General features: G+C 55.6%; 1 protein-coding gene across 2 annotated transcripts in view; it reads right to left on the bottom strand.

The window, feature by feature from the left end:
- Window positions 1–10227: 10227 nt before the first annotated feature.
- The window catches only part of SCUBE1 (signal peptide, CUB domain and EGF like domain containing 1), a 132804-nt gene continuing 129499 nt past the window's right edge, over window positions 10228–13532 (bottom strand). For both annotated transcript variants that reach the window (XM_059404574.1, XM_059404575.1), the window contains 2 exons: window positions 13153–13232; window positions 10228–11033 (listed from right to left, as the gene is read on the bottom strand). In XM_059404574.1, coding sequence (XP_059260557.1) covers window positions 10881–11033; window positions 13153–13232 — 233 coding nt within the window. In that variant the 3' untranslated portion in view covers window positions 10228–10880. The remainder of the gene's footprint in view (window positions 11034–13152; window positions 13233–13532) is intronic.

Raw genomic sequence — 13532 nt, 5'->3', positions numbered from 1 at the left:
GCTGTTTCTACTCCTTGGCTGTTTTCCTTTTTTTGAATTTAATTCAATTTATTTATTTATTTGTTTGTTTTACTTTTGGGGTGTTAATGAGTCACTCTGTGGTGAACATTCACGTACACATTTTCGTGCCAACATTTCAGTTTTCTTGGATGTACACAACCAGGCGTGGAATTGCTGGGTCACAGACCGAGTTTACTAACTGAGGACCTGCCAAACTGTTTTTGCACATCGTTGTGAAATCTATTCCTAAATATTTTATCCTTTTTGATGCTATTGTAAATGGATTTCTTTTAAAACTAGGTGCCATGGGCACCTGGGTGGCTCAGTGGGTTAAAGCCTCTGCCTTCGGCTCAGGTCATGATCTCAGGGTCCTGGGATCGAGGCCCGCGTCGGGCTCCCTGCTCAGTGGGGAGCCTGCTTCCTCCTCTCTCTCTGCCTGCCTCTCTGCCTACTTGTGACCTCTGTCAAATACATAAATAAAATCTTTAAAAAAAAAAAAACCCATAAAACAAACTAGGTGCCATGCCCGGTGGAGCCCAGGGTGGGGCTTGAACTCCCAACCCTGAGATCAAGATCTGAGCTGAGATGGAGAGTCGGACACTTAACTGACTGAACCTCCCAGGCACCCCTGAATGGATTTTTTTCTTAATTTCATTTTCAGATTATTCGTTGTTGATAGATATGCTGTAGTTTTTTGAATCTTGGTGTGTTGGTAACCAATGGTCAAGAAAGAATTCTTGCAATATCTTTGGTGCAAATGGGGGTTTTTATTAAAGCATGGGAACAGGATCCATGGGCAGAAAGAGCTGCTGCCCCCCAATGCCCCAACCCCCCCCCCCCCATTAGTGAGAAGCAACTGATGATAGACTTTGGGGTTGGGGGAAGTAAAGAGAAGGGAACTTTCAAAAGGATTTTCATACGCTGTAGAAGACACAAGGGGGACCAGAGGCCTCGCTTATTGTCAAACCAAGGTTGCTTTTCGCTCTAGCAAGGTGCTGAGCATCAAGGCAGTAGGGAGTTTCTGGGAGGAAGGTCGGTTGCTCTGTCTCCGCAAGCACTTGTCAGTGGCCGCAGGTTAATAAGAACAATTTTCTCTACCTTCCTTCTACCTCGGTTTCCCACATCATAGGAAAATGTAATTGTTTTTTAAAGATTCTATTTATTTGAGAGAGAGAGAGAGAGAGAGAACACGTTCACAAGCAGGGGAGGGGCAGAGGCCGACGTCCCACTGAGCAGGGAGCCCGAAGTGGGGCTCGATCCCAGGACCCTGAGATCATGACCTGAACTGAAGGCGGAGGCTTAACCCGCTGAGCCAACCAGGAGCTCCAAAATCCAAAATGATTTTTGCAGGTTGATCTTATCCCCGGTAAGCTTGCTGACCTCATTTATTAGCTCCAGTGGCCTTTCTGTGGATTCCTTAGGGTTTTCTGTGCACAGGGCAGGCTGTCTGTGAACGGAGACAGCTTGCTTCCTTCCTTGTCTCATCATCCTGGTGAGAGCCTCTCCTACTGTGACTGAACGGACACCCTGGTCTTGTTTTTGTATATCACATTAAAAAAAAATTAATTTAATGTGAATCCCAGTGGAACTAAGCTAGCAGTTACAAGAGTTTCAGGTGTAGGACGTGGTGATGCCACGCCTCCCCACAGCGCCGGCCGCTCACTGGGACCCGCTGCCCGAGCGCTGGCTGGGTGGCGCTCACGGCCGTCGGACAATCGCGTGTCCCTGCTGCCATTGCCCACGGACAGACGTTTCACTTCTGTAAATGCAAGGCTGGGGGGTAAGAGCCTCTCCGTTTCCCTCGCAGAATTCACCCGCACCCCCTCCGACTCTGAGTCAGGCTTTATTTTTGCCAGCCTAGCGCCACAGTGGGGTCCGTATGTTGGCTTCCTTCGTATTTCTGTTTCCATTAACGGGGCTGCACATCTTTTCTAATGTGAATCGGCCGTCCCGCTCCGGGGCCGCCACAGCCCACGGAGCAGGCCAGAAGGAGCGGGAACAGGGGGCCTTCCGCTCTCTGAGGAACCTGCAATCCCTCTTGGGCTTGGCGGGCTGGGGAGTAAGTCCACTCACCCCACGTCCTCTCCTCTGCGTGAGCGGGGCTGCGCGTCCTCCGGCTCATCTTCCAGCCTGAAAGAAGCCTAGTTTTTTTTTTTTTTTTTTTTTTTAAAGATTTAATTTATTTGTCAGAGAGAGCTCGAGAAGCAGGGGGATCAGCAGGCAGAGGGAGAAGCAGGCTCCCCGCTGTGCAAGGAGCCTGATGTGGGACCCGATCCCGGAAACTTAAGATCATGACCTGAGCCGAAGGCAGACGCTTCGCCGCCTGAGCCTCCCGGGAGCCGCTGAGCCTGTGCTCCTGGGAGCTTTGCGGCGGGGCGGGGGGATATAGTTGAATTGTCTGCTGTGTTGTATGTTAAGCAGATGTTATTATTTGCTTCTTAGACTTTTTAAACATTGTGGCAAAATACACAGAAGACAACATTTATTATTTTAATCGTTAAAAAACCATGCATTCTGATGGCATCAAATGCATTCATGTTGTTTACAACCATCACCACCCTCTGTCCACCTCCAGAACTTCTCCATGTTTCCTAGACTGGAACTGTCCCCACTGAACTTCCCCTTTTGCCTCCTCCCCAGCCTCTGACGCCCACCACTCTGCCTTCTGTCTCCTCTAGGAGACGTGGGAAACAGAGGCAGAAGGAAATGGAGATAAAGTTAAATGTCTTTATAATCTGTAGCTCGCTGACAAATACTTCAGGAGACAGATTATAACCTTCCTCCAGGAAACTCCCTGCTGTCTTAATGCTAATGCCTTGCTAGAGGGAAAAACAAACGTGGTTTGACAATGAGCAAGGCTCTGGTATCTTGTGTCTTCTTTTTTATTAAAAAAAAAATTTTTTTTAAAGATTTTATTTATTTGTTTGACAGACAGAGATCACGAGAGGGCAGAGACGCGAGAGAGAGAGAGAAAGGGAACCCAAGCAGGGGGGGTTAGAAAGGGAGAAGCAGGCCTCCCACTGAGCAGGGAGCCAATCCCAGGACCCCGGGATCCTGACCTGAGTGGAAGGCAGATGTTAACTAGAGAGCGACCCGGTGCCCCCTCTTGTGTCTTCTTTAGCATATGAAAATCCTTCTGAAATTTCTCCTTAGTTCCCCCAACCCTGAAGTGTCTCATCTGTTGCTCCTCTCTAATCCCTGCTGTGCTGGGGGTCAGCAGCTCTTCCTGCTGAATCCCGAGGCTTTAATAAGACCACTAGTCTGATGGAGGCATCACACTCCATTGTACATACGACCACATCTTCTTCATCCATTCGTCTGTTGAAGGGCGTCTTGGCTCTTTCCACAGTTTGGGGACTGTGGTCATTGCTGCTATGAACATTGGGGTACAGATGGCCCTTTTTTTTGTTACATCTGTATCTTGTATCAACATGGACGGGACGGGAGGAGATGATGCTGAGTGAAATAAGTCAAGCAGAGAGAGTCCATTATCATACGGTTTCACTTACTCGCGGAGCACAAGGAATAACACGGAGGACGTTGGGAGATGGAGAGGAGAAGGGAGTGGGGGAAATCGGAGGGGAGGGGAACCGTGAGAGACTGCGGACTCTGAGAAACAAGCTGAGGGGTTTGGAGGGGTGGGGGTGGGGGTTTGGGTGAGCCTGGTGGTGGGTATTAAGGAGGGCACGACCACATGGTGCACAAAAAATGAATCTCGGAACACTGAAAAAATAAAATCAAGTTTAAATAAAAACCAAACCAAACCAAACCAAACCACTACTTTGCACCAAGGGCCTCTCAAGAATTCTTTCCTTGGGGCGCCTGGGTGGCTCAGTGGGTTAAGCCTCTGCCTTCTGCCTTCGGCTTGGGTCATGATCTCCGGGTCCTGGGACCGAGCCCCCCCACCGTCCCCATCGGGCTCTCTGCTCAGCGAGGAGCCTGCTTCTGCTTTCCTCTCTGCTTATTTGTGATCTCTCTCTCCATGTCAAATAAATAAATAAAATCTTAAAAAAAAATTAATTCTTTGGATGCATGGGTGGCTCAGTCGGCTAAGTGTCTGCCTTTCGGTTCAGGTCATGATCCTGGACTCGAGCCCTAAATTGGGCTTCTTGTCAGCAGGGAGTCGGCTTCTCCCTCTGACCCTCCACCTGCTCCTTCTACACTCTTTTTCTCTCTCTCTTCTTCTCAAATAAATAGAAACTTAAAAAAAAAAAAATTTTAGGATGTCTGGGTGGCTCAGTCGTTAAGCATCTGCCTCGGGCTCAGGTCATGATCCCGGTCCTGGGACTGAGCCCTGCATTGGGCTGCCTGCTCCATGGGAAGCCTGCTTCTCCCTCTCTCATTCCCCCTGCTGGGCTCCCTCTCTCGCTGTGTCTCTGTCAAATAAATAAAATAAAATAAAAAGACTAAAAAATATTCTTGGCTCTTGCCACCAGACCCCACAGAACCTCACCTACGTGCGAAAACGACACCCTAGGGACCTCGGGTAAGTAGAATCACACAGTATTTCCCACGGGAAGTGGAATCTGCTGCTTGCGACTGGCTTCTCGTGCTCAGCACCAGGTCCTCCAGACTTATCCTGCTTGTAGCTGGTGGTCGAGCCTGGTTTGTGCCGTGGAGGGACGGTGCGATTATTGGCTCATCCGCTGACGGACGCTTGGGTTGCTTCCAACTGTTGACTATTGCAAGTCACGCTGCTATGAACACAGGTGTACAAATATATTTTCGAGACCTAGCTGTGTATATTCTAGAAATGTCCTTAGACTTTTAAATCATTGCGTTAAACCAAAAACCAAACAAAATGAGCCAGAGTAACCTTTGCCGTTTCCTGTCACTTATCTGGAATATTAGTATCACTTATGAAATTGCTTTTTTCTCCTGTCGAGGGCCTGATGCTAGAGGCTTCTCCACATTTCTGAGGAGAGGAATGATTACCAGCCTTTTTGGTGATGGTCTAGGTTTCTTTGAGAATCTGATGAAAGCCAGGGGTCGTGTTCCCAGATAAACACCTTCGCGTGTGCGAGCATACACGGCACTGACTGTGCATCCAGCTTCGAGGGGTCCTAGATCTCCCGAGGCTCAAGGTGACCGTGACTCCGAGATCAAAGCCACGGCGGAGAGGAGCAGCTCTCACTCACGCCGTCAGGCATGAGAAACAGTGGACCTGGAGCTCTGGCGGTCCACCTCCCTGCGGCTCATCTAGGAACAACTCTGTCCCCGAACTTCGGGTGCCCTTCACGTGCGGATCTCAAACCTACTGCTTTGCCTTCCAGAAGCTTCCGGAAGCTCCTTTATTTGCAGCCCTTAATGATAGCCCAGGAATGTCTGAAAAGTTTTTTTTTTTTTTTTGATTCTAGTTGACTTTCTGTCCCGGATCATGACCTCTGATGAATGAGAGAAAGGAGCAACATTTAGGTTCGTTTCCTGTTTATTATTAAAGTGATTTCCACAAATGTTTAATTACATGCATATGTATGAACACGATGGAGAAGACAAAACCTTGAATATTCAAGGCAACTAAAAGAAAAACATGATTGTGCCGGTATAGGTCACTCTTGTAGACAGAGGGGCTGCCAAAGCGCCTGGACAGTACGGCACCTGCGCGGATCCCGATGGGGGCTGGGGGACGAGGGCCCAGCTCTCTGCTCCTCTTCCCCCTCCCTGGCCCCCTGCCCCTCCCCCAAGCCCCCCAGTGGTGTTCAGATACCCCATTTCAAGAGCGGTATGGGCTGGGTCTGCCCAGGCTGTTCAAGGTTCTAATCTCAGCGGGCTAGACCTTTCCTGGGGATCTCCGTGGCCTCTGAACAGGGAAACAAAGTCCTGGGCATCAGCGAGTTTTCTTTTTGCCCCTACTTTTCAGTCCATGGTCTGCTGAGGGACACCCACATTGTCGCACATTTGTGTGCTCGAGTTGGGAAGAGGGGCCGACGGCGGGCAGCCAGTATCTGTCCGGGGGTGCGCAGGGGGGTAGTGCCGGGCTGCGGCTTACCTTGCTCTGTGGGCCAGAGTCTCCAAGGACACGTCCACCCTGTCCACGCAGCAGAGAAGGCAGAAGCCAGGCTTCCTCTGGGTTTCTAGTGCTTGTCCCACAGGGAGGGGAGGTCACGATGTCCACACCTCCTCTGCCTCCCTCCTCTCTACCTGCCACATCCCTGCCCCGGAACTCCCCAGCGCGTTTCCTAATCCATACAATTCAGTCGTCGGTATCTCACAGACAGACAGACAGACATCTCCTACCTTGGGTTTCGATGGGCTTGGGTTTGAGTCTCAGTTCCGCCAACTACTAGCTCTTCCTCGCCTGAGGCATGTCACTGGGCCTCCTAGAGTCTCCCCGTCCACATCCGAGGAGTGTCCGGCCCCACGCACCCCGCAGAGCCCTGAGGATGGCCCCCCGCAGCCTGGCGACTGGGGGACTCAGGCTTTCACTGCTTCCTGCTGAGACTCGAGGGGCCCAGTTTCAGAGGGTCCATCCGGGGGCTGGGGGGCCTCAGAGAAACAGAGGGTCCTGCTTTTGGGGGCCGCCTGTGCAGGGTGCTGGGAGGGAAGGCGCGGCCATGCCTGCGGCCTCTGGGCCTGGGGCTGGCCTTCCCCCTCCCACCGCCCTCGTCAAGCCGCCAGGCAGCCTGGACGCTGCGCACTGCAGCTGCTCCTTGCCGCACCTGCGTCCGGCTTACAGCAGGTGCTCAGAACCGCGCCTCCAGGGGCAGCCATCGGGGAGAATACGAGCTCTCTGCTCGGACGTGTGGACTGGGAATGTCTCTCAAACGTCGGTCCTTCTGCCTTTGGCCAGAACGAAGTGGGCTTGGTGCTGTCACCCGGGTCAGAAGGGCTGAGCGGCCCCCATGCGGATCCGTGGGGAAGAGAGGGGCCTGTTGTGTGTGTATGTTGCGGGGTGGAGGCCGCTGTCCTGGGCAAGCAGGCTGAGCTCTTCTCCGCCTCTGTCTCTGCTGGTGGAGGACGGCGGCCACATCCTGAGGCTGGGCAGGCGGCAGCTCCTCCCTTGGGAGATGGACCTCGGGACTCCTTTGGTGAGCCCTGCTCCGTCTGCCCTCCGTCTGCGCTCGCCGTCCCGACCCAGGGTACTGGGACCGGAGCCCTGGGCTCTGTCCGGGGCCAGCCTCCATCATCTTTATCTCGGGGACCAAGAGGAACTTTCCAGAGGATTCTGCCTGCCCCATGGCTGTGGCCTGGCACACGGTAAGCACTTAGTGACCTAACTTAGCTCAGTATTTTATTTTCCTCCTGAGTGTGGCGGATGGAGGTGTTCAACTAATTACCCCATCCCCCAAATGTCACTTAGGTGCCCACTTTAGGTCCAGCAGGCGGGGGCCTCCTGTCGTGGAAAATGGTTGATCTTGGCCGTGTCCCCAGGGGAACGGGGGTTCAGGTAGGAAACACGGGTTTTAAGAGATTGAAGGAAAGAAGATCTGTCTTTGGGCTCTCAGAAGCGGCTTCTTGGGGCCACTGCTCTCTGGTGACTTTTTGGCCCGGGTTACAGTTCTCTTTTATCTGCGTGTCCCAAACCAACGGATGGCAGGAGGGAAAGCTGTCTGAGGCTGCCACCTTGGGCCCCATGGCCTCCTTGAGTCTGTCACCATTCTGCCTGCCAGGACGCGCTGGCAAGGACTGCCCCTGGGGAGCCAGAGCTGGGCAGGGCAAGGTCGCCACCACTGGCCAAGGCCTCCTGTCGGGGCGAGGAGCACAGAGTCCGAGACTGAGTGGAGAGCCCGGGGTGGGAGAGAGGCCAGCATGCCGCCGCAGCGGCAAGGCCCTGGCTCAGACAAGAGCAGAGCTGGGGGAAAGCAGGCTCATTCGGAGAGGCAGATGAGGCGACCCCAATGTTCCCTTGCTGAGGACCCAGCTGGCCACTGGACCTTAAGGCCGGTTCTCTTCTTTTCTTCGGCACGTGTCCATGGAAGCAGAGAGCCAGGAGATGCCAGGGGTGCGGGGCTGAAGGGCTTCTTCTGGGTCCACCACTCCTGGGTCCCGCTGCCACGCGGCACACGGTGCAGGGGCAGCTCGGTCTTCCACTGCCACCCTTGGAGAGCCTCCCAGGCTGCCCCATGAGGCGCAGAGCCAAGCTCCTCAGGACTTCCAGGCTTGGCAGCTTTCCGTCCTGGCCAGCTGGGCAAGATTTTGCTTCCAGAAGCTTGATCCTTGGCTCTTTGCCTTGGAGTGATCGACTGGCCCGCTAAGGAGGGTCGGTGCCACTCAAGGGGTGGTGGCGGCGGGGCTGGGCCTGCGGCTGCTTGAGGTCAACGTCCCATCCAGGAGTAGGCCGTGCTCCTTCTGGTCAGCCCCTCCCTCGGGCAGCACGGGCCTTCCGCACCCTTGTCCTGTGCTGTTCTTCCCTGGGACTCACTGCCGGGACCTATCCTCTCTGGGGCCCGTCCATTCTACCTCCACCTGCTCCACCGACGCCAGCCTGTCACCAGCTTCTGCAACACGGGAACATGGACAAACGTGCTTTGTTGCCCAGGGAGCTCTCCCCCCGAGCCACCAGGCTCCGATGACCGGGGACAGATCTTGTTTAACAGGTGTGACCCTCAGGTTCCCCAGGGTGGGGCTGAGGTCTGACATCAAGATTAAGGACAGACCCCTGGCCTTTGAGTGCCCCTGATGGGAATGTGCTGGCAGCTGGCAAGCTGGGGTTGCTGGCTCCCTGGTACTTGCGAGGGCAAAGGGTCCCACATCTGTTCTGCTCTGCTGGGGGAACATCGGGCAGGTCTGACCACAGTGGCGGGGAGAGCCATGCAACATGGCGAGGCTCCCACTGGAAGGGCCGGTGGGTTTAGTGGGTAGCGACTGTCCGAAACCACCCAGAGGGGTGGCACGAAGTGTTCAAGAAAGGTTAGAGCTCTTCTGGTCCTCTATGTCTTGAGAACACTATAAAAAACCCCTCTCCTGGGTGGTTGGTATTGGAAGCCTGTTCTGGAGGACACTCATGTAATTCCTGGGGATAGGCAAGGACTCGGAGGGAAGACAGGGGTCTTTCTGGAGACCGAGGCTGGCCTTCAAGGCCTGTGACCAGGGGAGGGTGGTGTGGGCCGGGACAGAGCTCAGGGCTCACACTGACCTGCCCACCAGGACCCTTCCAGACCTGAGTTGGATTTTGGCAGAGAAAGCGCTGGTGGCCGTGTTCATTAAACTGGGGACTCGCTGTTGCTGACGTGGGTGGCAGCAAGGAACGATCTGAGCCCCCAGCCCTGTTTTGTATTGTGACATCGCCGCGGCCTGTCTTGTCATCAACCCCCAGACCCTGGTCACCTGGCCTCAGGCTTCACCATCGGCGTCGTGCCATGGATGGGTCTCAGACCGAGCCCATTGCTCAGCGCGGGTGTGGGGGCAGGAGGAGGAGACAGCCTAGAGGCACCTGGGACAGATGACTGGGGTTCATTTTAAGATTGTCCCATGTGTTTTGCAACTGTGATCATTTGTTACCCTAAAGATACAGACTGCTTCCCACGCAAGGCTCATAGGCGGCAGCCAGCAGTCGGTCAGCAGGCGAGGACTCAGAGTGTCAGGGACGTTTCTGGCTGTGTCCCGGTGCTGGATTCCTGACCGAGGGGGACACCATGCGATGGGGTCAGCCTCTGGCCTTCTCTTCTTTAAAGACAGACTCTCAGAGGAACCCCAGCGTGGCACAGCAGAAAGTAGACAGCGCTCCGGGGGCCAGGCCTCCGACACTGGCTGCCTGCCTGCCCTCTGTCGCACGTTCTCCTCACTGGTAAGATAAAGGGGTGGGCTGCTGCCCTCTGAGGTCTCTTGTGTTGGCACAGCCTGTGCTCACGTGGGGACAGCCTTGTTTCCCTGTGGCACGAGGCCATGGCACAGATCCCAAGGTCATGGCCTCAGGGCCAGCACAGGTCCCTTTCGAGATTTCCTGCTGGGCCTTGGTACCCATAGGAAAGGGCCCAAGGGGAAATGGCCTTCTACAACATTCCATCAGAGGGCAACACTCCAGCAAAGCATCGGGGCCCAGTTCTCAAAGAATGTGCGTTCCAGAGCGTGTCCAGAACCAGCTCGTGCTACTCCCCCCGCCCTCACAGAACCAGGCGGTGAGCGCCTGGAGGGGCTTCATCCCTCAGGGAGGCTGGGGCCAGCTCGGGAGGGAAGGTGTGGGGCCGCAGTTTGTATTTACAGTTACTGAAGAGGATTTTCCTAAAGTACCCACAGATAGAAGTATATTATATTTATATTTATATTTATATTTATATAGTACTTAATTAGATGCTCTATCAAGGAAAAGCACAAATCTACAGTTTCCTCCGCTAGCAGCTCTTCTCTGTCCCATCACAGAATCCTTAGAGCTCTGCCACGTGGCGCCCGCGTCCCGGACCCACGGCTGGAGGACAGGGGCGGGTGCAGACACTGGCTTATCCACGCTCCCCAGACGCCCTCCCACAGCCTGGCTTCCTGTCGCAGATGATGCCTCCCAGAGCCTGCCTGCAGACAGAGGCAGTCGCGTCCCCCTCTCTCCTGAGGCGTCAGGCAAGGCCACATGTGACCCCCAAACGTGCTGGCTGCGCGGCGGCACAGTGTCCTGGCCCAGGTGGGTCCTAGTGTAGCGCAGGGAGGGTGCCCTCCCGGGACAGGCCAAGGGAGAGAGGGAAGGAGCAGAGCCGCCCCCCAAAAGCAGTGTTTTCCCAGCCGGGCGACCTGAGGAGTGCAGCGGCCCAGGGTCTCCGCCTGGATGTGGTCTCACCCCCACAGGCTGGTCCACAGGCTGGTCCATGTTTCCGAAGGGCAGACGCTGTGGTGACTTCCCAGGGCAGCGTGGAGGCCCGCAGAGCCGCCTTCTAGCCTCTCCTGTGGAGGGAAGGCGCGCTCCCCTCCCCATGGGAATACCCGGCCATCCCTGAGCAGGGCAGCTGCCGGCATTATTTGTAGGGCCGCAGGAACCGGGAAACTTTGGAGCGCAGCAGCTTGATGAAGGACCGCGGGAACATCTCCTTGGACTCCTGGGCTGTGTACTTGAAGTAGTTCTGGGGGTGCGCCAACACATCGAAGAGGGCCTTGATGAGTTTCTTGTCCTGCAAGACACAGTGAGGCGGGTGGTGAGGCCGATCGGGGGCCGGGGTGCAGGCCTCGTTGATGTCTGGGGCCCTGGCGGGGCCTCGGGGGTGTCTGCTAGGATGAGGGAGGAGGAGGCTGCGCTGCCGGGCGGGCTTCGGACCCCGGGACTCTCTTCACCAGGCACGGTTTTTCGATTTTCTTTTTTTAATATTTTATTTATTTATTTATTTGACAGACAGAGATCACAAGCAGGCAGAGAGGCAGGCAGAGAGAGAGGAGGAAACAGACTCCCTGTGGAGCAGAGAGCCCGATGCGGGGCTCGATGTGGGGCTCAATCCCAGGACCCTGGGATCATGACCCGAGCAGAAGGCAGAGGCTTTAACCCACTGAGCCACCCAGGCACCCCTGTTTTTTGATTTTTTAAAAAAGATCCATTTATTTTACAGACAGCCCACACAATGGGGGAGGGGCAGAGGGAGAGGAAGAGCAGAGACTCCCCGCTGAGCACAGAGCCCAGCGGCACTGTGGCTTGATCTCATGACCCTGAGATCATGACCTGAGCTGAAACCAAGAGTCGGACCCTTCACCGACGGGGTCATCCAGGTGCCCCATTTTTTGATTTAGAAAAAAAAATAGTTTATTGGTTTTAACTCTTGGTTAAAGAGTTACTATTAGTTACTACTCTAATAGTATTTTATTTAAAAAGAGTTCTGCAAAATAAAAAAAACCAAACCATCACATTGAAACCAGAGGACACGGAGCGGGGCAGAGGGTTTCGAGGCGGAGAGATGGAGGTCGGAAAGCTGGGCCCCTTGTAGAGACGAGCACAAGCTGCGTCCTGAGAGCTGGGAGGGAGCCCGGCCCGCAGCGGAGCTCAGGGCTGGGTCCTGGGAGGGCGCAGCTTCGGGCACCGGCCAGAGGCTGTCTGCATCATGTCCCAGTGTCAGGCGAGACCTCGGGCACCTTTGCTGCCCAGCGTCGCTCTGTCCTGGCGCACACTCGCGCTCTGTCCTGGCGCACACTCGCGCTCTCTCACGGGCATGCGCGCCGGCTCGCACCCTGGCCCTTGAGAAACAGCCCCCCCAACCCCCGCCCCGTGAGTTGGGCGCGGGGGCCCATGCTGGGGATGGCAGGTCAGGCAGGAGCTCCAGCGCCTCCTCTGCCTCCAGGGAGGCCGGGGCCCAAATGATCCTAGACCACAGCTGACGGCAGGACCAACAGGTGCCAAGAGCCAGAGCCACGTGGGACTCTAAGAGCCTGTAATCCGCCCAGAGGAGGGATGCCTATGCTGAGAGTGGGACAGGCGGATGTTCATGGAGGCGAGAGGCCTCAGCCGGGGAGCGGAGGGAGTGTGGAGGTCGGAGAATGGCTTCAGAGGCAGGTGGGGGCCATGCCTAGCCGGGCCTCGCGGGTCAAGGATTTTGTCCTGAGTGACGGAAACACTTCCAGTTCTGCAAAGATGCCCCTGGTGGCGGGGTGGAGCCGTGGGCAGAGGGCCAGGGTGGCAGGGGAGGGGCCAGGAGGAGAGCCGGCATCGCCTGCCGGATGGATCGATGGAGGGGCCAGCACGAGCCTCCGGCTCCCCCTGCACAGATGGGCTCCAGCTTTGCTCCTGGGGGCAGCGGCATCGGGGCGAACCTCTCTGCTTACAAAGTGCCTACTGCGCGCAGGACCGTGAAGCCCACACTCTGTGAGCCGCCTCTGTTTCTCAGAGGGCTTGCCCAGGGCCACCCAGCTGGGGCGGGACAGCCAGGGAACCCAACCCCGCTTCAGCCCCGCCACCTCAGCTCCCAGGCTGGGAGTGTCAGCTCCCCAGAGCCTGCCGTATGACAGACATAGAGCCCCTCGATGACAAGGAGGCTCTGCTTCTTAAGGTCACTAGCAAGATGAGGGGACAGGCAGTCCCAAAGGTGGGGGCGGATTCTACCGATTTTAAGCTCCCACCACATCTCACAGACGAGGGAAGTGAGGCTGGCAGCTGGCAAGGAGCCTAAAGGCCAGTCAGAAGGTCCTGGGCTGGACACCACCAGGGAGCTTGTGTCAGGCCTCCTGGTCTGCAAGGACAGAGGCCCGGAATCATCACAGGCCACCATCCCGGGATCATACCGACCCTTTCCCATAAAGACGCTCACTCACTTTTAAAATTTCTTGGTGATTCTCTGAGGCGTAGAGCCGTCCATCGCGAACGATATCTTCTATCAGTTGCTGGTAGTCCTCTGTGAAACCCACCGGCGAGGAAGAAAGGAAGGTGAAGACACCAGACGCCCCCTGCTTCCCCCTCACCTTCTGCCTCCGCCTCCCCCTGCTCCACATTCAGACTCAGATCTTGGCCACAGGCACTTCTGCCTCTGAACCTCGGTACCCTCCACCCGAATTGTTTTCCTTGAGGCTTGGCTAGCTAGAAACTTCTATTCAACCCTCAAAACCCTGCTTGGGCAGTACAGCACGCTGAAGGCCACAGACACCGTTCATGGCTCCTTTGCCTGCACCACCCCCCACCCCGTATGTGTCTGTTG

Source organism: Mustela nigripes, chromosome 6, assembly GCF_022355385.1.
Source record: "Mustela nigripes isolate SB6536 chromosome 6, MUSNIG.SB6536, whole genome shotgun sequence".
In the NCBI taxonomy this organism is placed as follows: Eukaryota; Metazoa; Chordata; class Mammalia; order Carnivora; family Mustelidae; genus Mustela; species Mustela nigripes.
The sequence above is the reverse complement of the archived record's forward strand: the minus strand, read 5'-3'. Positions and strand labels throughout refer to the sequence as shown.